This window comes from Nesoenas mayeri, assembly GCF_963082525.1.
Source record: "Nesoenas mayeri genome assembly, chromosome: 2".
Lineage (NCBI taxonomy): Eukaryota > Metazoa > Chordata > Aves > Columbiformes > Columbidae > Nesoenas > Nesoenas mayeri.
In genome coordinates, this window is record NC_137543.1 from 46,674,455 (window position 1) to 46,699,899 (window position 25,445).

The following is a 25,445-nucleotide window of genomic DNA, read 5'->3' on the forward strand; positions in this document are numbered from 1 at the left end:
AGAGCCATGAAGTTCATAGTACTATATCTTTTTTTTCGTCTTTTTTTTTGACAATAGATTATAACTTCATTTCATACTGGCTGGGGCTGTGCTTTGTTTTTCATGGTGCTATAGGATAAAGCTAAGGTGTATTTTAATGCACGGCTTGCTTGGTTCTCAGCCAGGGCAAGTTCAGTGAAGCTTCACATCCAGTGAAGCAGATACCGTGTAAGGCTCCTCAGTGTGATGATAGCATGATAAATAAGTAAGAACCTCACTTCTTTCTTTTTTTTTTTTTCCCCGGCTTCTAATCATTCTGCATTCTCTTAGCTTCTAGTTGTTGCAAAATAACCCTTGGTTGCTAGTCTCCCCTGGTAACACTAGCCACATGCTGACAGTTCTTCCTAGTTACTTCACAGCGGACATGCTCACCTGACCAGACAGCCACTTGTTTTTGCTGTGCCACAAATTAACCCTTCATTCCTAGCAAATGTTAGTGCAAGCTCAAGTGGGGATAAAGTTCAAGTTACTCGTTTATGTGGTTTCGTAGGTAGCTGGCTGCATGCCCACTGAAATTATTTTTAATGGTGCCGAGATTTTCCTATATAATGATATGTTATGTGATTGTGGAACATTAGGTGGAATAATTAAACTTACTCCCTATTTAACTGACCAAAGCAGGGTGGGTGATACGCTTAATTGTATGGCATCTGATACCTTGCATGCAGATGGTGTTCAGGTTTAATGAAAACACATGGCCCGAAGTCTTGATGAGTTTCCCCTGAGGTTTCACAGGCAACTTCTTCACCAGCTATTTCACAAAAGGCATCTGAAGTTTCTTCTGAGCTCCTAACTATTTTCTGTAAGCCTTTTTGTTCCAGGAAGAGTAAATTCTGCATGCTTGAACTGATGTGCAAGGGGCAGCATTAAGATCACTTTACAGTCCTCTGTGATGAATGAGATGAGAGGAATGTCTCCATAACCATCTTCCTGGCAGGAGGAGACAGTGCCTAGTTCATCTGGCGTGTATAAATGATATCTGTTACGTTGCTAGAACCTTGCATGTGACTTCATCTCTTTATCCAAATTGCTTGTTACCTACTATTTTAATGTCTCCAGATGCAAAGCTTATGCTTTAAGGCAGTGATGCAAACTCTTAGCCAAGATGACAAAGCGTGTGGCATTATAAAGTGTTTATATTCCTGTAGATCGCTGCTTATTTTTAGCAGTGTAGTTTCTGTGAGTGAATGAGTCATGTTGGTCTGCACATTTTGCAGTGCCTTGAATGTTAGTTTCTCAGTGCTAGGAGGAGAACTTTAACTTTTTTTTTTTTTCATTTGTTTTACAATTTTTCTTTAGTGGTTGGTGTTGAGAAGACACTGTTGTCTTTGGCAAACCATAATATATGGAACCTGCATGAATTGTCTTTTATGGATTGTTAGTGGGACAAGCTTTCTTTAATTGTTGATCCAGAAGGAGGTGAAGAGGAGGTGGGAGTGTTCAGACCCTTCAGAACCAGAGGGGTCTTGAGTTCTTCTCCCGAGGCTTTACTCCAAACATTTGGAAATTGTGAAATGCTATACTAAATAAAAGTGTGTGTCTTTAGACAGTAGCTGGTGGCAACAATGTGTGGGGGAGGTCAGAGCTTGCTTCAAAAGAAACGAACTGCCTTCTGTGCCACAGTGTTGCTATACACAAACTTGATCCCTGCTTATAGCTACACACTGTTTTCTCACCTCATTCCTAAAAACTGCAAGTGAGAACAGAAATTCATCTTCGAACTTGTAGATCGAGGTATCCTGCTCCCAGTCTTGCTCCAGTTGTTAACTGTTAATTTGAGATTGGAGTGTTTACAGTCACAGAGCCAAGATTTGGCAAATGTGGATGATCCGGTTTTGGAACTGGAAAGAATTATTAAAGAAGCATTGACATTTAATGTAGGTGGTATTTAATAAGCATGGGAATCTTGATTAAGCAATTATATATTTTTTTACGGTATCAACATGTGAACAATTTTACTTTCATGGTCAGCATTCCCTCTGCAATTGCCCTTCAACAAGGGTGGGCTTTGCAATAGTTGTAGTTTTTAGGAATTGTGTGGAAATGGATTATGTAATTAAAAAACTGGTAATACACCTTATTTGCAATGAACACATGAATAGCTGTTGCGGTGCTGCTTCGGTGATGCAAGATAAAGTAGCCCAAGTATTGGCTGTGGTCAGGGTGCTTATAGGAGGACAGCTTGTGTAGGAACATACTGACTGGAACATTATGGAGGTGTGAGGCTTTTCTAGGCAGGCAAGGGTGCGTGCTGATGCTTTATTTGGGGTTTAGGTGCTGTTAGAGAATCATGGGTTTCATAGTATCAGGCATTATTATGAATAAACTTGACTCATGATTTAGAAGGAGGTAGGCAGCTTGGGGAGGGGTAGGGAAATTGCATGTGATAATTCATTGCTTCTATGGTTTTTATTTGGGGGGAAGAAAAGCAACTCAAGTATTTACCTGTAGGTTCTTTGTTGTGGTTTAATTATATTGCAGGCATGTGGGGTGGGGAGGAGAGGGTGAGAAGATAGAGCTAATCCATATTTGATCATAAGAGACAAAAGTGTTACTAAAGATGAGTGGCCTGTGTTCCCTGTTTTCTCATGGCATTTGATTTGTGTGTGTGTGTGTGTGTAAGCAGCAGTGTAGGAGTATGTTGCATAGGTGAGAACCGAGTTGCACAGTTGGTGGATGCGAGGACTGCTGAGTTCTATCCCACGTAGTTAAAATGTGATTAATGAAAGGCTTGCATAACTTGTGTTACCGAGACGAGGAAACAAATAAGATTGGATGCACGTGGCTGTTTTGCAAGGTACGGTTGGCTGAGAAAAGCGTAAAGGGGTAAGTCTGGGCTGTGCTTGGGCTGCGAGCTGAGACGGGTAGCTGAGGTCCAAAGTGTCTCCTGCTTGCAAGGTCCTCCTGTCCAGCAGACAGAGAGCAAGTCTCACAGAGGGGAGACAGACTAGAGGAAAATGGAAGAAAGAAGAAAGCATGTATGGCCATGTTTTGTTGTCCTCAGTCATGTTTGACTCTTTGTTGTATTTTTCCCCTATAGCATGGAGGCCATCGCTCACTAGGTGTTTTTGCAAGTCCATTCATTCCTTTGGTGACAAGCGGCCTCTTCCTGTAAAGCAACCCCAGGAATCTGGCTTAGCCCATGGTTAGGAAAGATCAAGGTTTGGTATAGATACACCTGCCTGTTGTGAGGGAGCCGGAGGGACCGTGATCTCCCCGTTGCATCTGCTCCGCCTCCTCTCTTCGGCTTAAGCTCCCACGGCAGAGCATGAAATTCGTTTCCGATGTAATCAATTGCAATAAATAATTGGTGCAACAAGAATTGTAGTTCCGCAGGTTCTGTTTAAAAAATACAGCTACTTCCAGCTGCGGACTTAATTACGTAGTCACTCTTGGGCCTGCCTTAGTAATCTCTTTTTACACTCACCTGTCCCACCCAGTTTTAGTGGAGTAACCACTTAGACTGTGGCATGTGAACCATGACTGGAAGCACCTTTTCATAATGGGTGTTTTTATTGTCCTGAGAATATCTTTCCCAGACTCTTTGAGGATGACCCATACTGTAATTATTTCCCTGGAATCCTGGGTGTAGAATCTAGCCTTCCTTTAGGTAACATTCTGAAATTTTACCTATCGATTTTAAGACAAAGAAAAAGAATGTCAAAGGTGCTGTTTTCTTCAGAATTTGTTTATCACTGTCGGTGAAGCTAGTAAAATATTAGTTCTTCTCTTAGGTGTCATTGGTTTTATTTTGTTGTGGGATGGGATAGTTACTTGCTGCCATGGATTATAGAAGCATTTGTGTAACTCTCTGAACTGAAACATGAGTCTCAGAAAATGCCATATATTATTATTATTGTGTTTTCCCTCCAAATTGTAACCTTCTTCTGCAGCAAGCCGAAGATCATTTTTATACATATTAGGAGTTGCCCTGTGAGCAGAGAACAGGAGATGCTCAAGGTCAGATGATTTGGTAAGATTTAGCAGGTGCATGACTCCTCTAGCAAATATATCTGAATTTCCCTCAAGATATGGAAAGGACTAAAGAGTTCTCCTTTTTCTGCACAGCAGTTTTGCTGCTCTTCCCTCGGCTTACCAAGGTTCCATCTCCCAGCACGGGGTGGGTGGAGAGCTGATGCCTCCCAGGTAGCAGGACCTGGTGTGGAGCAGCTTGTCTATCTGTCTGGGCTGCCAAGGACCATGGTCTGAGGGGCACTTGGAAACCGGTTCTTAAGTGTCCTGCTTACCTGGAAGCTGCTTTCTGTTCTGCAGAAAAGAGGAGACCTGCAAGTGATACCTTCTTGGGAGCAAGAATCACTGGTACTGATGGGCTCTATATGCCTTTGAGTTTTTTGGTTCCCCCACACACCCCCATAACAGCACCATAGCCATGCTTGTAAGTTAAAGCCCCAGATGTGTAAAATGGAGACTTTTTTTAAGGTTCAACAGGCTGTGGGACAGCAAACACAGGGAAGTCCATCTCCTGAACTCTGCAGGCAGGTTATGAGGGACCTCTCCCTTGTGTAGCCAAACCCATGTTTCTGGAAGAAAGGAACAGAATCCTGTGGCCAGAGAGTGTTGGAGCAGATGGTTGTAATGGTCTCTTCTGATTTAAAATCTAACCGTTCTCACACACACCAGTTGCTGTGTTTTGGATCGTGTAGGAGGGCACTTTCTGATAGAATGGGAGCATGAAATCAGGCAGGAATGGGGTGTGTAGTAGCTGTTGTCTATGGTGAAAAGGATTGCCTGGTGCGGGGGGAAAAAACAAAACAAAACAACCAAAACCACAAACCAAAGACAAACAACCAATCCAACAAAACAACCAACCAACCAAACAAACAAACCAAAACAAAAAAGCAAACAAACAAAAACCCCACCAAAAAAAAAAGCTCAATGGGAAGCATCTCTCCTCTGCAGAGACTGAGCAGGGGAAATGTCTGCTGCTCCAGGCTGAGCGAAGTCTTATTATTCCACTGACTCCAGAGTATCAGAGGACAGTGAAGAGAAAGTGCAGTTTGTTTTAGTAGCTGAAGGGGATGGGTTTTGTGCAAACTTGATCCTAGGCCTAAACTACTTGCTTTATTTTTGGCTGCGACTGCAGAGGGCTGGTGGGATAGAGGGAAAATGAAATTGAAAGCTTCATTATTCTTGGCCCTTGTTTAGTGCCTGCTGAGTGTTCCTGAAAGTTCCCATGGCTGCTTTAAAGGCACCTGGAGAAAGGCCGTTTTCTGTGTGTTCGACACAGAATTGTACTGAGCAGGACTGTGGATATGTAAGAGTAGTTTGCCTGCTCTGTGAAACTTCGTTCGTGTATCATGCTTGGGATGTGTAGCTGGCACTCCGAGCAGTCTGTCTTGATGTGGTTCTTGCAACTGCTGCAAAGCCAAGCAAAGCACTCCAGTCCTGATCGGGCGCTTGGTGGAAATGCAGAGGACTTGGTAGGGACGGGGGAAGAAAGGAGAGCTGGATCTCTTGCAGACCTTGGGATGATTTGGCAGACAGTACAACAGAGGGCATTGCAGAGATGCCTCTTGGGAGGCTTCTGGTTTTATTTATTTCTGCGAGGAGACTTTGGTGTGTTAATATTTTTTTTTCTTCCTCTTTATTTGCAAGTGGCAGGGTTAAATTTACAGATATAGGAATGGCTAATTAAGCAGTAACTTGCAAAAGGATAGAGTGATGAAGCTGAAATAGCTGTATCTGCAAGTGTGATACCCAGGTACTTCATAGTGACAAACAAGATTTGGTTTCAGGTGGCTGTAGCGTAGTGTGATGATCTTTCAACGTATGGAAATGTATTTTTTCCCTTAAAAATTGAAATAGCTCTGAATTATTTGTAGTTATTGAGATAGGCAGACAAAAATAGAGATATGAAAAGTCTGTTTATGCAGAAATCTGAAAAAGAAGCCCCAGAACAACTGCTGAGTAATCTGGATTGCATCTCTGTGGTATTGTATACATGCACTGAGTTGTTTTGCTTTGTGCTTGTTTTCTGTAAGGTAAAGTGCTTACATTGCAAAAGTGAATACTGCTTAGGATTTAAACTTACTTAATTGGATTTTTCAATATCAAGGTCTGAAAAAATAAGCAGCAATAAGAATAAAATGCTTGTTGTGAAGTTTTCCGAATTCTTCATGCAGTGTGATGATTGATTGGTTGATTTATTTATTTATTAAGGACATACATCTGTTTTGCAGGAGAAGCTGTAGAAGGCCTTCGAGAGAGCGATTATCTTCTGATTCATTCGTGTCGACAGTGGACAACAATTACAGCTCACAGTCTGGAGGAGGGTCACTATGTCATAGGGCCAAAGATAGAAATCCCTGTACATTATGCAGGTAAAGCTATTGTTGACCTTAAATACAAATTCAAAGAGAATGAATTGCCTACCACTTACAGTGATCACTTTATTTGACAGAGTGAAGCTAAGGCTCTGGTGGCGGTGACTGTGACTTAACTTTTTAATAATGTTACAGAGCACAAGAGAATACTGACTCCCAGGGCTGCTAAATAGATGTATTTCATTGGGAAGCACATTGACATAACATGTAGCTACATAGAAGAATTGGTTTCAATTTGAGTGTAATGAATTGCCAGCATTTCTCATCTGTGAACGTGGTGACAAATGTGTGAAAGTTTGAAAATGCCTTGAAATGTTCAGTCAAAGATGGAATGGGTTTTACACTTCATTGCATACTCAAGCTGGAGGGGATGTTTTTAATATTTCCATGTTAAAAGCCAGGGACCCTTGTTAATAATACTGCAATTTTACACTAATCCTCTGTGGTAGTTCCTTATCACTGTCTGCCTTTTTGGATGATGCAGTAATGCTGTTTCTCCAAGTAAATATGATGTAACTAATCCATATCTATTTTATGATTTCAAATTATTTTTACTTACCTATGAAATTGTTTTTAATACTGTTTCCTACTGCTTAATGTCCTTATTCACAAGCTGAATAGAACAATACTATACGAGTGGGAAGTGCTTATCTTACTGCAGTAGATACAAAAATTTTAAAAGCTGGAAAGTATGAACTGGAAGAGCCATGGCTACAAAGCAGATACAGGGGCTTAATATTTTACTTGGTTGTATGTATAGCCAATTATCAGTTGAGTAATTTACTCAGCTCTCTTACAGCCTTCTTTAAAATGTTGGTGCAACGAGGGTGCGCTGAGTTGTACAAGAGCTGACTGAAATGCTTTGTTTCAATTTCACCAGTGCTACAGCTGCAGTGATGCACCCTGTTTCAGTGATGAAACTTATTCCAGTTGCCTTCTCACGTACTCTTTCTCCTTGGAGTTCACTTCTGTAAGGCTGTTTTTTCTAAGACATATTTAAAAGCTTTGGTATGGTGGCATATAGTGTCATAATATATGTGGCTTTGGAACTCTCTGAATTCAAACTTTCTAAGTGTGAAGAGGTTCTAGTGCTTGTGCTTAGTAATATTGTGGGTTTTGAGTTTTTCTTTATTTTTTTGTTTGTTTGTTGTTTGGGTTTTTTGGTTTTGCTTGTTTTTATTTGTGTGGGGTTTTTTTACATCTCTGGGCCGTATAAGCTTCAGTGCTGTGGCCAGATAAGTACTTGGCTCCTTTCAAACTGAATAGTGCACTTTAAAATCCTCACTGTTGTTCCTGGAAGAAGGAGAAGAGAAAATAAACTGCTTATTGACATGAAAGATGATTGGATCTTAAGAAGTTTACTAAAGCTCGGTTCTTAATTTTTTAAGAAGTTAACAAAGATGTGCTAATTTGGGTTTCCTTACTCATCATACATAGCTCAAGTTTACATAGATACCAGCAAAATCAAAATCTGTCCCCTAAGATATTGCAAAAGTATCCATGTGATTTTCTTCCTGGCTTGTGTTAGTGCAGGAAAAGAGTGTGTGTTTAGTCGGCAGAACATGTTTTGCCATCAAACAATCTCCAGTAAGTTCCCTGCCATAAACGCCTTGTTGATGAGATGAAAATACACGAAAGTTCAGGAACCACCTTGTAGTGAGGGCACACACTGAATATGTGATGAGCTCTGATGCTGCCAAAGGAACTTTGGAACAAAGACGGTCAGTGCTCACTTGCAATACCAGAGCATGTCTGATGGGCTTCCCTACAAGAAAGGAGATATGTGTCTAAGCACGTGCAGGTTTAGTTATCAAAGCACTCCGGAATCATTATCTTTCTGAGGAGGACATGCTGCTTCCGAAAGGTAGAACCATCAAGTGGCGATTGCGGGAGAGAGCTTCCCATCTTTGCCAAAAGCACAAGTAGAACAGATAATGTAATGTTTATATGGGGCCTGGCCATTGGGTTTTGGTTTTAAAGGAGGGCTTTTATGTCCTCATAGGCAAATATTTGTAAACTGTACTTCTGTATAAATTTTGGGTTATAGAGCCGACTTTTTGCATGCTTTACCTTTTAAACTTCTGTCAGGTATTATGAACACACAGCTGACATTAGTGCTTTAGTGCCTACCAAAATGACCCTTAGACATTGAACAAAAGAGTTAATTTTAAATTACTTTCCAGGTTTGTTTCTGCTTTAATGGAATAACTTTTATTCTTTTTTTTTTCTTTTGTTCCCTGGCAGAATTTTAACATAGCAAACTGCAGCATGATTTTGGTTGCAATGGTTGAGCAGGAAGGGAAGTTGAAACTGATGTTATTCTTCTGAGATTATGGGCTTAAGTACCACTAAGTCATCACTCATATATATGAGTATGAAGTAAATCTTATCTTGCTACTTGCTAAATCAGGTTTTGGTACACTTATTAAATGTAAATACAATAAGGCCTTATTAAAGAAGGAAAATGTTGTATTTTACATTTAAGTGAAATGTCGTTAACAGAACCTGAGTTCTGCAGTCCTGCTGATGGTCCTTTCCCTACTGGGAAACTGCTACCCTGGTTGTTTCTGTTAAGAATGGCTGACAAGGTTAATTTTTGCTGTTGCTGTCAAAGAACAGTCATATATGACAGCTGTTAGTCTAACAATTCCCTCTTGAATACTCTTTCCAGTCTGCTTCTCTTTTTATAGTAAAAGCTGAAGTTAATGTAGCATCGGGTTCAATTTGTTTCTGGTTTCTAAAACAAAAGCGGTCTTCACATGCATATGGAATGGAGAGTGGATCAAAATTACTGTCTTGATAGTGCCCTGTCTTGACGTGAAAGAGCAGACTTCACGAGAGCCCAAGGTAAACCATCATAACATATGAACATTGCTTTTGCTCTCCTCAGGTACCCATAATTCACACTTGGTACATACCAGGTCTTACCAGCTTTCTGTCCGAACTAGTTTTATGTTGCTGTGATGCTATGATATCCTTAATACTAAATTTCTACTCTAAAAGTGAGTGTGTATCTATCATCCATATCCTCCTGCTGGTGTCAGATGTTACCACTAGTTTTGCCTTAAGGCAGGTCTGTAATCTTTACCTTGATAAATGTCTCCCTTAGTAGCCTCTGGAAAAATACCATTTTATGGTCTGATTTGGAAGATACAGGGCATGTTGGCAACTTGCAGAACTAGACTTCACTGTGGTGCTGCTCATCAAGAGGAAAGCCTGTTGTTCCTCCGTGCAGAGGTAGCTGCATGGGAAGATTTGTCCCAGGGGTGTTGATGGCTACGTCTCAAACGTATTCTGTGATAACTGAAAGCAATTGAAGTCACAGTCTGGGACTTGAACACTGTGGTCCTCAGGTGTTGCCTGACCCTTCTTGTATTACCTTCCAGGGCTATATAGCTCAAAATTATCAAAAGAGCTCTAGCTGCAGAGGTCTTCTGTTCTGACTATAAGCAGCTCAGTTCAGTCCTGCAGACGCCTGTCCTACAGGGCCACCTACAGAGTATAGTCTTTTGTTTCAAAGACTGTGCTAGAATTGGTGGGTGTATGCAACAAAAGATAAAGTACTTGGGGATCGGTTGGCAGCATCTAGGTTATTTTGCCCCAAATACTCACTACCATGTTTAATCAAAACATAACACAACCTTTACTGTTGTTTGTTAGGGCCTTATCTCTCTTGTTGCAACTGATGGTTCATTTGTCTGTTTGAGGGTTTTTCCCTCCTGAGAGTAAAACTGATCCCTTGAAATGATGTTTAAAAAAAAAAAATCCAAACCCCTACCATTTCTTTTTGTTTAAGCTTCTACTCAGCTTTGTTCAGGGTTTGGAGGGAATACCTCTTGCATCAGTGCTGCCATCTGTGTGCTCCTAGGAGGCAACTAATAAAGAAAATACTTCTATTAAGGTATTAGAAAGTAACACCCTATTCCAGGGTGTGCCATGCTGTAACACATCCGGGGTGTTGGAAATAGTCTTCTTGTGAACTCACACCTCCCCGCCTTACAGTGAAGGTGTGCAATTGCTAATGCAGAGTAATCGCTGGTGCCCTGTCCAGTTGCTTACGTAAGTGTGCTGATAGCTTAATTAATGTCTTTTAAATGAGGAAATATAAAACCTTGTCATGTGAACCTTCTCAGGTGGGGCAGCGGGTGGGAATGAGTCAGAAGTCCCTTCTCTGGTGTTAGAACCAGCGTACAGTGAATGTCCTGCTGAAACCTGTTTCTACTGGTTTGATTTGTTAATCATGGAGTGGTGCCTGATGGGCCTGTTCCTCATTCTGTCCTGCTAACACAGAGAAAGATGCTCTCTGCAGGTCTTCTCAAGAGTGAACTTGCCTTTGCAGCTGTAGAGCAGGAGAGCTTCCAGAGATTTTGCAATGTGCAGCTGCAGAAGTGTCTCTCTCCTGTCCAAAGGCATCCCTGCCTCTAAGACACAATTTTGTGGTCCCACCAAGCCCACTCTGGGATACTCAGGCATGAGATGCTGAGGGAGGAGAGTGCTGAAGTATGGTGTGAATTAGGCATCTCCGAGTTGTCTTGAGATGGTGACAGCAGCTGCTCTTGCTCAGTGCCCACCCTGAACCTGTTTTACCCGAGATCTGGAAGAGCTTGGATTTTGACTTTCATGATACTGAGCACTCTTAGATGTTTATAGTATGTTAGGTCTTCTGTAAGTATACTGTATGGCTCTCTTCTGGAGAGAAGAGCAAACATTAGACCTTTGCTTGATGACTTTATGGTATCTGCTGCCAAAACTTGTACTTCTCTGGAGACAGAGGGGTGCTTCCCCATCTTACATTCAGTTTAGCCTCTTCACTCCCTCAAGTGCAATTTAATACTGTCTGCTGGTCAAGGAAGGTGATGTTGGACAGAAAGCTCTTTGTCTGGGGCTTTGCCTGCCTGGGAACAGCGGGTGGTGCCAGGGAGAGCTCAGCCTGTTGTGTGTAAGCGGAGCAGTACAGCTCTGATGGGGTAACTTTTAAGTTCAAAGAGGTGGGTAAGATCTAAGACAGGGAGGGACACTGCTCTGGAGCAGAGAATGTAAGTGATTCCAGCCAACAGGTACACCACTCCTTGATATGAAATTATGTTTTGCATTTTAATTTGTGTTTTGCTTTGAACCTAACCTGGCACTCAACTATCATGTTCTCCTGGGGCTTTTGTGCTACAGAACTGAATGTAACTTGTAGAGAACAGGACCCAAATGCGGTGCTTCTAAGAGAGGCAGGCTGCCACGTGTCTGTGGGCTGGTAAGTGGTGAATGAATATATGTCCTCAGAAGAAAACAGAACAAAACGCTTAACCTTACGGTACTGAAGTTTTGTTTTGTTTTTTCTTGAAAAAGGTTGTGTCATCTGAAAAGCAGTCAGAGGTTTGAAAGCTTTTCTCTGCAGGTACTACCAATAAATGCACTGCCACCAGCATATAGTCTTCACACTTTTTAAAAAGAAATATGACTTTTGTAACTCTGAATACTTGACTGTGTGAAGTTTCCTGAGAATTGCAACCCTTTTCTCCCTGTAAACCAATAGAACAAAGTCTATTCGATATGGAGTAGTGCCTGGGTATTGCAGAGCAAGAGGGCACCTGTTTTCATGAGCAGTGTGTGCCTCTTCAGCTATATGTCTGAGATCAGTAATGTCTGGAACAGTTGTAATTGCCCTTACAGCATCGTTCCATGCTTTTTATGTCAGGGAAATGATTAGGCTTTAAAATATATTTATCTACTTGCTTTTAGTTTAATCGGTCCATCCATTTTCCCTACCAAAGGCTGAGTTTTACTCTTCTAGGCAATCACAGCTTTGTCGTCTGGAAACTGTCTTCATATTCCTGAATTTTTCAAACCTGTCCCTGTGAAGTAATGGATGAACTGTTCTTCCATATGTGAACACATATCTATATTCTTCATTTTTTTTATTATTTTTTTCCCCACAGAGTTACCTTCAACAAGTTTAGTTGTGGTCAGATTTCCCCATGATCCTATCTGTTTGTTATTCCACATTTCTGTGCCTATTTAAATTTTGGCAAATGCCTCTCAATTGATGTACAGTGCAGTATCAAATCACAGGATCAAATGCAGGCACTGAAGTTGCGGGCAAAAATTGCTTATTTCTTTTGCACCTGTGGGTGCAGATGTTCTTCCTGTTCCCTCATCTCCCCCCATTATGCAGTCTCATGAAGCAGCACCTTTTTCCTTAAGTTTCATGAAATATTCCCGTTTTGTCTGACCACCTGTAACAAAGAATCTCTTCCACTTTACATTTTGTTTTATATCTATTAGGAATATATACATATGTCTTCCCATATTTTTTTGTTTGCTTGCTTCCTTACTTAATTTTTGATTAAACAGTTTGTCCTGAGCCCAAGGAGTACTGAGTATATACGGTAGTTGCTTTCTAGTATCACGCACCGGCAGCTTCCCAGAATGCAAGCTATGGATGAGGAATACCTTTTCCGTGTTGGGAGATGGTTCATATTTAGCTTCTAGTGAAACAGCAGTATGCAATTCTTCATCAGGTTGCACTGCTGACAGTTTTCACTCTCAACTTCATCTTTCTCTTGAGTCAGCCAGACTTTTTTTTGCAGTGTCTAGTTTACTTAAAGTTATCACCCTCATAAATTAAAATCAGCAGACTGTGAGACTGCTTCTGTCTTTCTGTGTATACAACCTGATGTCTGTGAGAGATTTCTGGAGTCACCTACAGAATTTGCAGAATTTGCTTGAAGTTCAGTTTGGCTGGATGTATCAAAGTTTGTGTTCAGCCTTCTGGTGAAACCAAATTCAGCTCTGTTTTAGTTCCCATTCACTTTCCAGTCTTGCTGAATGTCTAAAATGGCCGTAGTGTCTGCAGCTCTCAAAGGCTTCTGCTCTTTGATGTAATGAGAACAGTAGAGTTAGTTCACAGGGTAGTAGTATTCCAAGTAATGGAGGAAGAGTCTGATAATGTACCAAACTTCATGGAAAGTAAATTCCTGCATTTTCTCTCTTGCTTTGCAACATGGAATAAGAGTTTGTGGTGTGCGGACACCAGTTTGTACTATAAAATCTGGTTTGTTTCATGGGGTTTGCTTAGTTCCTGAAAGGGAAGCAAAAATTTGTGATGATAGTCATATTTTTCAATACTATCTCAGTGAGGTACAAGGTGGAAAGAGGTGTATGCTTTTAGATACATCAGTCTTGCTTTTCTCTACTTTGACTTGGGCATGAGTACAATCTTACCCTTGTTTAAAAAAAATCTAAGATTTGCCTAAGCATTGAACTTTCGACATTTGATTTGTGAGAAGGGAAAGGGAGTAGGAGGAGAGAGGGAGAACCTGCAGTGCAACTGATGATTCGAAGTATCACACGTTCCTCTCAGACTTTCACAGTTTTTTGGCTGTTACTCTAAGTCTGCAAACTTGCAATTTGCTGAAATTCAGCTGTGACCTTACAAGCATTCACTGTAAGGTGTGGTGGTGTGTGTGTGTTTGTTTCATTTGCTTGTTTCTGATCTCTGTGGGTAGCAAAGAAGCTGATCTGAGTTGCATCAATTAGGAAAAAAAAAAAAACTCTAGAGGCTTGTACAAAAGAAATTAACTGGGGAGGATGACTTTTTGAGAGATTGCAGTTGAGAGAAGGGTAGAATAGCAGCCAGGAAACTGGCTCCCAGAAGACTTGGAGATGGGCCGATTTGCTTGGAATTGCTTGATTTACTTTGCCTTATATGTCTGCTGGTGCAGTGGAGCACCAGGCTCATTTGCCTGGTGCTAGAAAGACTTAAGTGCTTGGTGCTTGGGAGAAAGGTCTTGAAAGCTGCCTAATTTAACCACTGGGAAGCCGAGAGGGAAAGGCTGCCCCCCTGGGAATTCGAGGTGTATTTAGGGCTGCACTCGAGGTTCTGCTCTGATCCCATGTTGCCGACCACTTGAAGCTGCACTAAGTACTGACTACGAGGAAACTGGGAGTGTGGCTCCTGAGTTCCCACGAGGAAGCTGTTCTCCTCTTTCACAAAATATAACTTAATCCTTTAAAAGGAAGGAGGTGCATGAATGCCACAGCATACCCAGCTCATAATCTACTGCCAGGGAGGCTCAGGTAGGGATGAGCTGCCTGTTTCCAGGCACTGAACAAGGCATGAATTAGGTGTGAAGCTGTTTCACCCTTTCCCATCCTGAAGTAGATAATCAGGCACTGAGAACACCATACAGTTAAAAACTTTAAGGGTAGATAGGAGCTCGAAGAGGGTCTGTGGTCTATAGTTGCAAGTCTGGAACTTCACAGCTGTTTTCCTAAAGTAGGAATTTTACAGATTTAATGCCACTTGTCTGGCTTCAAAGTTGACCCTTGATGGGAGAAGAGAAAAAAGAGAAGGCAGTTGTGAAGGCCAGAGTCACTGGTTAATCAGTAAAAAAAAAATAAAATGTGCTTTCCCTTCTGTGCAAACCTTGAGGAAGAATTTGTATGAAATCTGTTTGAGCTGAAAAGTGGCATGTTTTGACATGATAGTCCACATGGATAATGATGCTTTTTGTTAATCTCTTAAGTCTAGAGCATGAAGCTGGGTTTTGTGTTTTCATATGAGCAGAGTAGCAGGTGCAGAACAAAGGAAGCACATGCCGCTTCTGTGAAACCCATGCAAAGAGTGACACAGTCACCAATGTGACTGTCCTATGAGCCTTATTCTTACCTGGATCGTAGTGCATGCTAGTAGCACATAAAGAGTTTTCCTGATAAGTGATAAGTACAATTCTTAATGCTTAGGGAATTGGAGTATAGTTTACTGCATAGTTTATTTTTTAACTTTATTGGCTGCCTATTCTGCCGTTGGTTTCAGTTTGTCTTGAGTTTATCCCCTGCTTTTGCTTTCCTGATATTGTGGCTTGTTATGTAGTCTAAGTCTGCATGGGAATTTGGGAGGGAAGAAATCGCCACAAGCCTCCTATGATTAGTCTAAGAAATCTCTTTTAGACTGACTGTCCCTTTTGCTTTTTAGGGCTGGAGGGGAAACTGTTACAACAGAGCTAACAAGCAGGGCCAAAATTATTAATGTCTTTCCCTTCTGTAAATACACAACCCAGCTGGCAGGAATGTGGAGCAGGGTTTTTGATAGGTTGTGTGTGTTTGGGAGAGGGAGCTGCAGGGAAATGTGTTGCACAGGATGATGTAATCTTGTGAATTTTTTGATGCCCAGACTTTCCCCCCCTTCCCCTTTCCCCCCAGGGGCCAGTATTTGCTGCTCAAAACAACCGATAGGAAGTGCGGTAGGAATTCTTCGGTCAGCGTCCTCCCCATGGAAACCAACGCACTTCACGTCTGGGAAGGAGAGCTGGTCACGTCAGTGCTGCCTATTAAAGCAACTGACATCACGGATGTCTTAAGCTTCGGCTGAACTACTGTACCGATTGGTGCCAATAGGAAAATAAAACCGTGGTATTTAAGCCATGTATAACTCTGTTTATATGGAGAATGTAATTTGTGTGTTTAATTTAGCCTGTGATCCAAGGCAGTAATTCTGCTGTGTCAGGGAAGGGCACTTCTGTGAGCTTTGAAACTTCGAGGAGTGGAAAAACTGGCTTTTTTCTGTGTCGCGAGCTGTTACGCAGAGGTTTTCTGTTCTCAGTTGGCAGAGGCTAACTTATTTCGAGGGTGGGAGGAGAGCTGTTAACACTAATAGCAAAGGTGACCATTTTTAACTGGATGGGAGAAACATGAGCATTTAGCTTCTCATTCTGAAGGACATAAGCATGAGGGGGAGACTGAAGGCTGTACTTAGTTCCCTCACAGCTTTTATGTATGGATGTGAAACTCAACTTCTGCTCTTTGCCTTTACTGCAGGTGAGACTCGACTCTTGTTTTGAACCAGAGCACGCAGTTTGATCCCAAAGGCGGGCAGAGCAGGGGCAAAGAAGGAAATACAATGTACTCTGCAGGGGCTTTCATGAGTGTTCTCAAACTAGGAACACCTGGCTGGTGAGCCACCTGTCACAAAATCTGTGACACTGACAGATGCCACTGTCATCTTGGATGGTTGATAGCCTATATGGAATAAGAAGGACCTTTTAAATCTAAAGGCTAAGATTATGTTTTTCAGGGAAGTCACCTTCACAGCACGCTCTTTAAATATTTGTCAGTGGTTCAACCTTTTCCAGTTCATCTCACATGAATTCTGTATTGCAGCAAACTGGGAATAGCCAGCCAAGGCTGGCTGGCTGTGTTTGGGAGACTGAAATAGTTCAAGCTGGCTGAGTCTGTTCCTTGTTGCTTTATTTCATGGTGGTCATCTGACCCCTCTTTTGGTCTATGTGTGGACTAACGCATCATGTGGAAGGTCAAGCTTTTGTAATGATGGTTGCACACGTGCGTGAAAAATAAAGAGGTACACGTGGTTGGGATGTACAGTTGTATCTGAAGGTTTCTGAAGATCTTCATCAAAATGATGGGAAGTGCGTTTGCTGTCTTCTGCCAGAAGAATAGGGTTTTTTTTTCTTTGTAGGATTTTTTTTTTACCATTAATAACCTTGCGAACATAGTCAAGTATGAGATATGTATCTATGGAGGAGTAAAAGAGTGTTCAGCAAGAAGTATTTATTGAGGAAAGTAGTCTGTCATAGAATGCTGCATGGGCCTCTGTGTTTCCAAACTCGAAAAATAAAGGTTATGTAGGCTGAGTGGAACTCGTGTGAAGCTTGGTGGGAAAGGTAAAATCTTGGTGAGATGGATGGGCAGGGTGGTTTCCATAATCCAGTTCTTTAGCTACTGTGTCCCTGTTAAATTAATTGCTAGGGTTCAAAGCCTTTGGGGAGAATTATGACATTTATTACACAAATGGCATCGCCAAAAAACCAAAACAAAATAAAACAATGTAGTGGTGTGCATAAGATGTGTGGGTCTGAGTTCAGAGATTCTTGGGAGCGTGACTTGAAAACCCAGAACTAGCTGCTGGAAAGGATGAGTCTCTCAGAGTTGGTATAGGGGTAGGGCTACAGTATATCTGAGGGTGTGGGTTGAGAAATACTCTTGAGTAGGAAGGAGAGTTGCAGTGTGATAGTAAATCAGCTTTAGCCTTCTTTAGGTGTTGTTGGGCTGTTAGTTGGGGAAGATGGTCATTACTTGTAATGGTTCATGGTATCATTTTTTTCCTGTGAAGTGCTTTCAGATCCTCCAGGAGGACAGTTGCTATAGAAATGTAACGTGAATTTAGACAAACTTCCTAACTAAAATTAATGGAGAACCTGAGTTGGCCTTCAGACTGGTAGAGTCTTAAAACAGTATGTAAATAGAAGAGAGATTGACATTTACAGCAAGATTTAGTATGCATATGTTTCTATCTGTAAAACTGCTCTATCTGATTCTAAGGGGCTGAGAGATGCACTTTAAATCCTGGGTGGGGAGTTGTTGTTTGGTTGGTTTCCTTTTTGTCAATTGGATTCCTGCTGATGGACTGCTGCCCCATTGCAGGAAGCCTAATGAATGGATGCCTATTTTTGTCTCCTCGGGTGGCGGTATCCACACTGCTAAAGATACATTGCATGGACCTAAAGCTCTGCAAGAGCTGTTCTAGATGGATGATTGGGAGATGATGTGCTTATGCTACCTTCCCAAGCTGGGAGCACAGGACACAGGCTTCTGGATGGCAGACAAGCTTGTCAGCTTACATGCCTATAGTCATGGTGCTGGCTGTGGGAATGAGCCCTAGCGATGTTAGGGAGGTGGTAAGGAGGGAGAGGAATGAGAGGGAGGTGGTGGTAGAGCGGGGGAAGAAGGAGACAATAGCAGTGGCAGCCTGGGTGGTGGTGGAGAGAGGTAGTAGGAAGAGGTGGTGGGACTGGGGCTCCTTGCAGGAGGTTGGGAGATCCAAGGATGAGGTGTTCTGCCAGTCCCATTTTGGGATCTGGGCTCTTGTTTCTCGCTCTGAGCACCAAGTGGTTCTCAATATTCTCATGCTTAGGAAAATTTCTGGTACCGTTTTAACAAAAAGTTGCTCCGCTAATCTGCATTTCTGGTTAAAACTCTAATGACTAGAATTAGTCTGTCTAGAAGAAAGAGACATATGGCAAGCAAATGGCCCTTTTTAATGAGCTTCCCACTCAGCAGTTGGCTGCTCATCCAGTTTGTGTGTGGCACAGCATCTTATTGCCAGAAAAAAAGAAAAAATCCTGCAACCTTTTGGTGGGTTTTCTCTCAGGGAGAAGGAGAGCAGATCATAATGCAAGTGTTAGTGAAGGACAAAGCCTCACATTACCTTCCTCAACAATTTGTTGACAAAACGATAAGAAAATGTTCCAGAACCTAGTTTTAGAGAGCTGGAAGCCACCCAGTTCCTTATGTCTCAATGGTGGTTGGGTGCCATATGTACCTTTTTGCAGCATGTGGGTTTTCTAATGATAAATAAGTAACATAATAACTGACTTCTGAAAGTCACAGTAGTCCAAAAGGCCACAGTAAGTGATTGCAGCTGGTCTTTAAAATCCTGTTCAAATTAATTTCATTAAAGAATTGATGGAAATTACTGTGTTTGGTAGCCAGTAGTAAGTCTGGAGGATTGATGGGAACATTGTTCCTAAACTGTAGGTGCCACGGGTATGCAAGCATAAAATTTGTGATAACAGGTCTCTGCTGTTAGTAACAGCTGTGTGACTGATCTAAGGGAAGTCCATTGCTGAGGTGTAGCTGTGTAAGGAGTCATGCAATTAAAAACGTATTTATTTATGCCCAGCTTCCTCATTTAGCCTTATGACTTCACATGAACACGTAGCAAGGTCAGGCTGTCCTTCACTTTGTCTGCTGAAGAATATTCTGTGTTATGGCAATGACTTTTAACGTTGAATCTGACTTTGATGTTTGTTCTCATATTGGAGTTACTTTGAGTATAGCAAATGGAGCCAACCTTGCTCTCCATCATCCTGCTACTGATCCACTCTGAAGCTCTGCTTCATCTGATGTGCAGTAGTGCCACTTCTTCCAGCTGTGATTTCTAACACTTCTTTTTGCTGCTCCATGATGGTTTTGAAAGTCCAAAGTACTTTGCCCCACTCTGCGTGCAGCTGGGACTACCCAGCCCACAGCTAAAGAGAGAGGGCTGCTTGTGCAGGCTTCGGCTTTGAGCATTGCCACCACATGGTGGTTTAGCTGAATCCACTGTCACTGTTATAAAGAGGCTGGTTAAGTATTTCTGCAAGAAAGAGAGGTGTGGTTTGGACCTGTTTCAGACGGACTGTCTGCAAGAAAAGTGGGGAGTATGGGAGGTCACTGGGGTGGTTGCAGCAGTAGAGTCCACCTAACCCTTCACCTGGCACTGTGTACGCTGTAGTTGCCATGAATAAAATTCTTGTTGCTCTTTCAGAAAAGGAAGCTATTAGCAGCCACGATTGTGCGCATCTAGCTCTTTTGATAAGATATGAACTAGTCATTGCAATTTAAAATAACTTCTCCCAGTTCATTTTGTTAGCCATGCACTCGTTATCTAAAGCAGCCCGCAAAACAGGGCTGTGTTGCTGGCCTCGGACGCGGCCAGCTCTGCTGTCTGACAGGCTGGTTTGCAATCTGGGGACGGGCTTTTCAGCTGGCCAACACAGTCTGGAGGGTTTTTTTGTAGACTGTTAATCTGCAGTCTCACGGGCTTTCTTCCAACTGTGTGCGTCTCGCAACAACTCTTGCGAAGTTCTCCCTGCCCAGACCTCCTGTGGACGTGCGCCAGCTCAGCGCGTACGTACAAACCTTCTCTATGTCAAAGTGCTGGTGACCAATTATAGCCCTACAATATGGAAGGGAGGAGGGGGAAGCATTTGAATCTCTGTATTTGCCAAGTCATATTATCATAGCAAGGTGTGAGTAATAGCCACTATATATACATATACACACAAATGCCAGATCTCACTTTGATTTGGTTTCCAAGGTATCTGTATGCCAGAAGCCAGACTACTTGCAGATACTTCTTTGTGTGCGAGCAGTAAAAACCATTCAGTGTGAGTGGGTTGAACTTTTTTTGGGGAAAAATGTAAATATATTTTAAGGAAGCTCTGCTCTGATGTGCAAAATTGTCTACCTAATTTGATAATGTCACTGAGCTAAACTTTGTTCTTTGCTGTTGGGATGCATGTAGGGGGATTTTTAAATTATTTTATTTTTTTTTTTAATCTAGTTTTTCCATTGTAAAACATAAAGGGACTGTACATGCTATAAAACATAGCATGGTGAATTAAATAGGATTGATCAGGATTGGGTAGGTCCTGCCGACTGTACAGTGAGTGGTAGAAACTTTTCGCAGTGATCGATCCTTTCCTATCTGGGATTAAACTGCTAAGGTATCTAGTTTATTTTCATTGTCTTGAATTCATCTGAAAAAGGACAGAGTAAGCTTAATGCAACACAGAAGCAGAATTTTGAATTTTCCCTGTCTGTGGCTACTTAAATAGCCAAAAGAATTATCTTTCATGTGCAGTTTTCAACAAAACTAAGGTGCTTTACACACTTGGAGGTAAATGAAATACTGAAAGACATTAATGTCATAAATTTTAAGAACATAGAATAAAGTTAACTAGTGTGCTTAAAGGAGATGGGGAAAGAGGTCTGGGATGCAGTGGAATTCCTGTATGACAAATTGCCACAGCTTTTACACACCTGAGTGGCTGTGCAAGGAAGCCCACGTTTCCATTAGAAAGTTTCTGCAAAACTTGGTTGCAGTGGGTCCTTTCTATTTTGAAAAAGTTCCAAAGGGAGCAGGGAAGGGGGCTGAGGCTTACAATTAGAAACCTAGTGTTTAATGTCTATGAAAATCAAATTTATCTTCCTCAAGTTTTAAAAACAAAACCACTGCAACAATGCTTCTGAATGCATGAATGCTCTGCAATCAGTATCAGCTGCGTTGTTTAGTACAAGGCTACTTTTTCAGGGTAAGAATGTTTTCAGCTTTAAGCTCCTGTTGTGCCCACAAGCTGCTATGATGGATAGGAGCTGTACTGCCTATAAATAGAGACCCTCACTTTGAAGGGCCTACATCACAGGAACCATGTGTGTGCTTTATGTCCGTATTTCTAATGTTTGCTGTTGTATGTGGTGATGATGGGTATTGATCGCTTTTCATAGTGCGTAGTCACTGGTTCATTCACAGTGATCTTTAGATGCATTTATAAAATAAAGTGGAGGAGAAAATAAGCATGACTGCCTGGGGCCCCACCTTGAGCAACATTAAGTCTTGGTCTTCTCAGTCTGAATCAGACATCAGCTGTTGCATTTTGAAAGGCAGCACTTGAGTAATTCTTGACTGTGTTCATAGTTTAGTTGGAGCAGTTTAAAACAAGCTCTCTTTGTAAAGGCTGATTTAGTTGTTTGTAAAGCTCAAAACCTTCTGTGCATAGCTATTTGGAAAAATGAAATGCAGGACCTGGTTGGTTAGCATTTGCCCTAGGCTTCAGTATCGTTGACTTCAAAAGAAATCAACAATAGGCACGACTTGGGCTGGTTTTGGCGGAGGAGGCTTTTTGTTTTTTGCTTTCCTCAGTTGGAGGGATCATCTTGGGAACAGAGGCAAAATACTTTGACTAGCATGGCTATAAATGTTAGTCTCCCCTCCAGGAACTCTCTGTACTAAACAAATAAACAATAAAAAAACTGTTTAAAAAATTCATCCTTTTATGTGAGGAGCTATGAGAACAAAACCAAGCACACCCTCTTACCTATGTCCTCAGACAATTTCTCTGAAATGGGTTTTAAAATAACCTTGTGTGCTTACTTCTTACGGTTGGGGTCTGTTTGTGGGATGCAGCCACAACTCCACGTTGCTGCATTCCAACATGTTATATTGGGGCTGCTTAGAGCAGATGAATTTCACAAATCAGTTATGCTTAAAAGTAACGAATGATTTAACTCAGAAATTTGTCTTGAATGATCATAGTTCCAAGGCTCAGTAACCCTCAACAGGTAATCCTTTACATCTGAAAAGCTCATCAGTCTTTCATCTTGGTAATGCCTTACTGGAGGAGAAAATTCTTCTTTCTCTGCTGTAGGAGTGTGGTTATGGCACATGGGTGATATCAGAACTTTTGGGTAATGTTTGGAGTAAGTGAAAACACAAGCAGCATCAGGGAGGGATTAGGTGAAGATCTTCTTAACTGACTTCTTAGGTCAGAGGAAAACTTTCTGTAACAAATAATTTTGCAGAAGTATGTAATGAAAGTCCCACTAATATCAATGGGAGCAGAGCTAGATTACTGATAAGGGCTCTTCGGAAGAACCTGCTTCTAGGTATTTGAAAACACTTGTATTCTCTGGTATTCTGCTGATACTACCGTAGTTCAAAAAGTGAAAAATATAAGGAAGCAATGTGGGTGACTTGTAGCTATTTGAACCCAATGCCCTGGGTCTAGGAGATCGCTTCCATGAGAGGAGGCAGAGGCTACAAATTGCAAGGTTTCAAATCTTATTTAGCAACAACTGAGATCAAAAAGCATGATGCCTTAAACTTTGAAGCTTAATCTAATGGCTATAAAGGAATGTCCATCTATATCTGTATAGAAAGAAATTATAGCAAAATCAATTTAATGCTCAAGGGTGGATGTGAGGATGCTTATATTTGTTTAGCTGAGTCCATATTAAATGTAGTTCGGTTGTAAAAGCAGCAACAACAAAAATGTGTACTTATAAATTCAGAGTCTGAAAGTACAATTTTTAATTTTAAAGGCACTGAATTAGGCACTCCCAACCACCCACAGCAAGGGATTTATGGGTGTTGCATTTTGGAGCACAAAATTTTGGTTCCTTACTCTTAGCTGCTATGGCTCAGAAACATCGTAGGAGTGAGGAACTGTGTAAATGCGATTTCCACTGAAAAGAGCAGGTGTGAGAGCATATACAAAGGACTTGTATTATTTTAGAAGAGTACCTATTCTTGTAGGAGTTGGGCTGCAGACTGTTTGAACCATATCCAATCAAATATTTGGAAACAGATGCACTCAAATGTTGTTTCTCCTCTTTTCCTTTTGAGTAGATACAATTGCACATATTAAAACTAGCTGATAAATTTTGTATACTAACTTTTTATTTAAAAAAACCCCAACAACAACAAAAAAACCCACACCACCCAAACTGCTGCTTTTCATAAGTAGTCAAATCTACTTGTTTTCATGGCCCTGTAAATTTATAGAATTTTTCATTGTCAATGGAATGTATATGGTGCAGAAGTCAATAAAACAGTAAATGTAAAATACCACAATACTGTTTCCATGGATGTCTTCCAGTCTGTTAGTGGATGTTTTGGTGGAGATTTTGGGTTTATCTTCTCAATTTCTTTTACAAACTTTTCTACGTAGGAGTTATCACTTATGATTTGTGGAGACCTAATAAATACAATGTTTGACTCTTCCAGAACAGCCAGCAAATAGAGATGACAAAATTTTGTCTGCAAACAGTTACAGATGCGAGAGTTTAGACCAACATGGAAATCAAACTTTGGGTGTCGACACCAGTATTCTTTTAAATACTGTAAACAACCAGACAGATTATTCTTAGCAATGATTTACAAACCCACTAGAGATTTGATTGCATCCAGATTATAATGCAACATTTCCCTCTGAGCTGCAAAGTCAGAGTTATTTTGTCAGTAGAGGTTGTTAGATTGCCACTATTTTTTGCTGTCATTTTGAGCTGTGTGTGGTATCACCTTAGTTTTTCTGGCTGCTCAACAATCTCCTGTTAACTAACACAAAATTAAACAGATGAAGAACAGCTGAGTGATTCCTCAACTCCTGTAGAGATGTGTTAAATTCCCCCAAAAGAAAGAAAGGAAGAAAGCATTTCTTTTGTGCTTGGCAAAGACTTTTATTGGAATTTTTCCCTCTTATGCTATGAGACTGATTTATCTATTTATTTACTTCTTTTTTACCCTGCAGATGTATTGGCTTCAGGCATTGGCGACTGACCCGAGTTATATTTGTGGAGTTGATGTCTGTATTGTATTGATTGTGCTATTCCTAAATATAGCAAAGTCACTTTTAGACTGTTCTCTCCCTCTCATTTTGCAGTTGTTCAGAGATGCATGTTCTTCTGTGAGCTATTAAGCACCACTATCCCGTATGTTCAATACCTTAATGTTTAGGTTTTGAGTAAAAGTAGTAGTTTAAAAATATTTTTATGCTGTAATTGAATAGCAGATTTTTTTAATAATCTTTTTGAATAGCTCTTAACTGTGGGCATAGTTTTTAGGCCATTTTAAAAAACTAACCACTCCCCTCTTTCATTGTGCCATTAACAAGACCTATACAGTAGTTGGCAAAGGTCATTATTACTTTTCTACAAAGTTATGGGTATATGGTCTTAAAGGCTGTTTTGTGTTACAATAAATCTTTCTTGAGCCAAAAATATTGTCAATGGGTTTGTTCAGTTCTGTAAAGCTTTCCAGTAAGAGACTACTTGTTGTTAGAGTCTTGCAGGATAAGAAAGTGGGTCATCCTGGTTGTTCTTTACAAGATGACTTTCTTTCCTGACTGTGAATGTGCTGTTGGAGGTTTTATTCTGGATGCATCTCAACTATTAGGCCCAGCCAGGAGAAAACAGGAGAACTTCCCAGGTGAAGCAGGATGGTGGATGAGACTGAAGGTCCCCAGGCTGGACATGTAGCAAGAATTATAACCCATGGCTGGATAAGCAGCTTCTTTAAGATAAGGCACACTATGTTTTTGTAGACCAGATGGTGCAGCCTGAGACAATGTAAGATGAGGAATTTCTGACTTTGAGTGGAAGGACTCAACGTGGGCTTGTCCGACAGAGACCCCAAATTAGGGATAGTAATTAAGCTAGCTTGATTATGAACAGAGACCGGCTTTAAAAGTACTTGGTATCTGGCTAGAGAGGAGCATTTGTGAGAACAGTTGTAAATTGGTACTGAGTTGCAGTGTATTCGTGGGCACAGATGCAAAACTAGAAGAGAATCACGTAGTTGCAGTGGAAAGTGTCTGTCCAACCACTAACATCTCAAAAGCAGCAGCAGCTTTTGGTTATGTAGCGCTGGAATCTGAATTTAAGTTCTGTTCATGTGCCCCAGCTGTGCCTCGACTCTGTAGTTGTCGTGTGGGCTGGAGCATTGGCCCTGTG

General features: G+C 41.3%; 1 protein-coding gene across 1 annotated transcript in view; it reads left to right on the top strand.

Moving 5' to 3' along the window:
* Positions 1 to 25,445, top strand: part of GAREM1 (GRB2 associated regulator of MAPK1 subtype 1) — a gene marked incomplete at both ends in the record, with an annotated part of 97,527 nt that overhangs the window by 16,682 nt on the left and 55,400 nt on the right. The window contains one exon of the mRNA XM_080339905.1: positions 6,240 to 6,380. Within this exon, the coding sequence (XP_080196031.1) occupies positions 6,240 to 6,380 (141 nt within the window). The remainder of the gene's footprint in view (positions 1 to 6,239; positions 6,381 to 25,445) is intronic.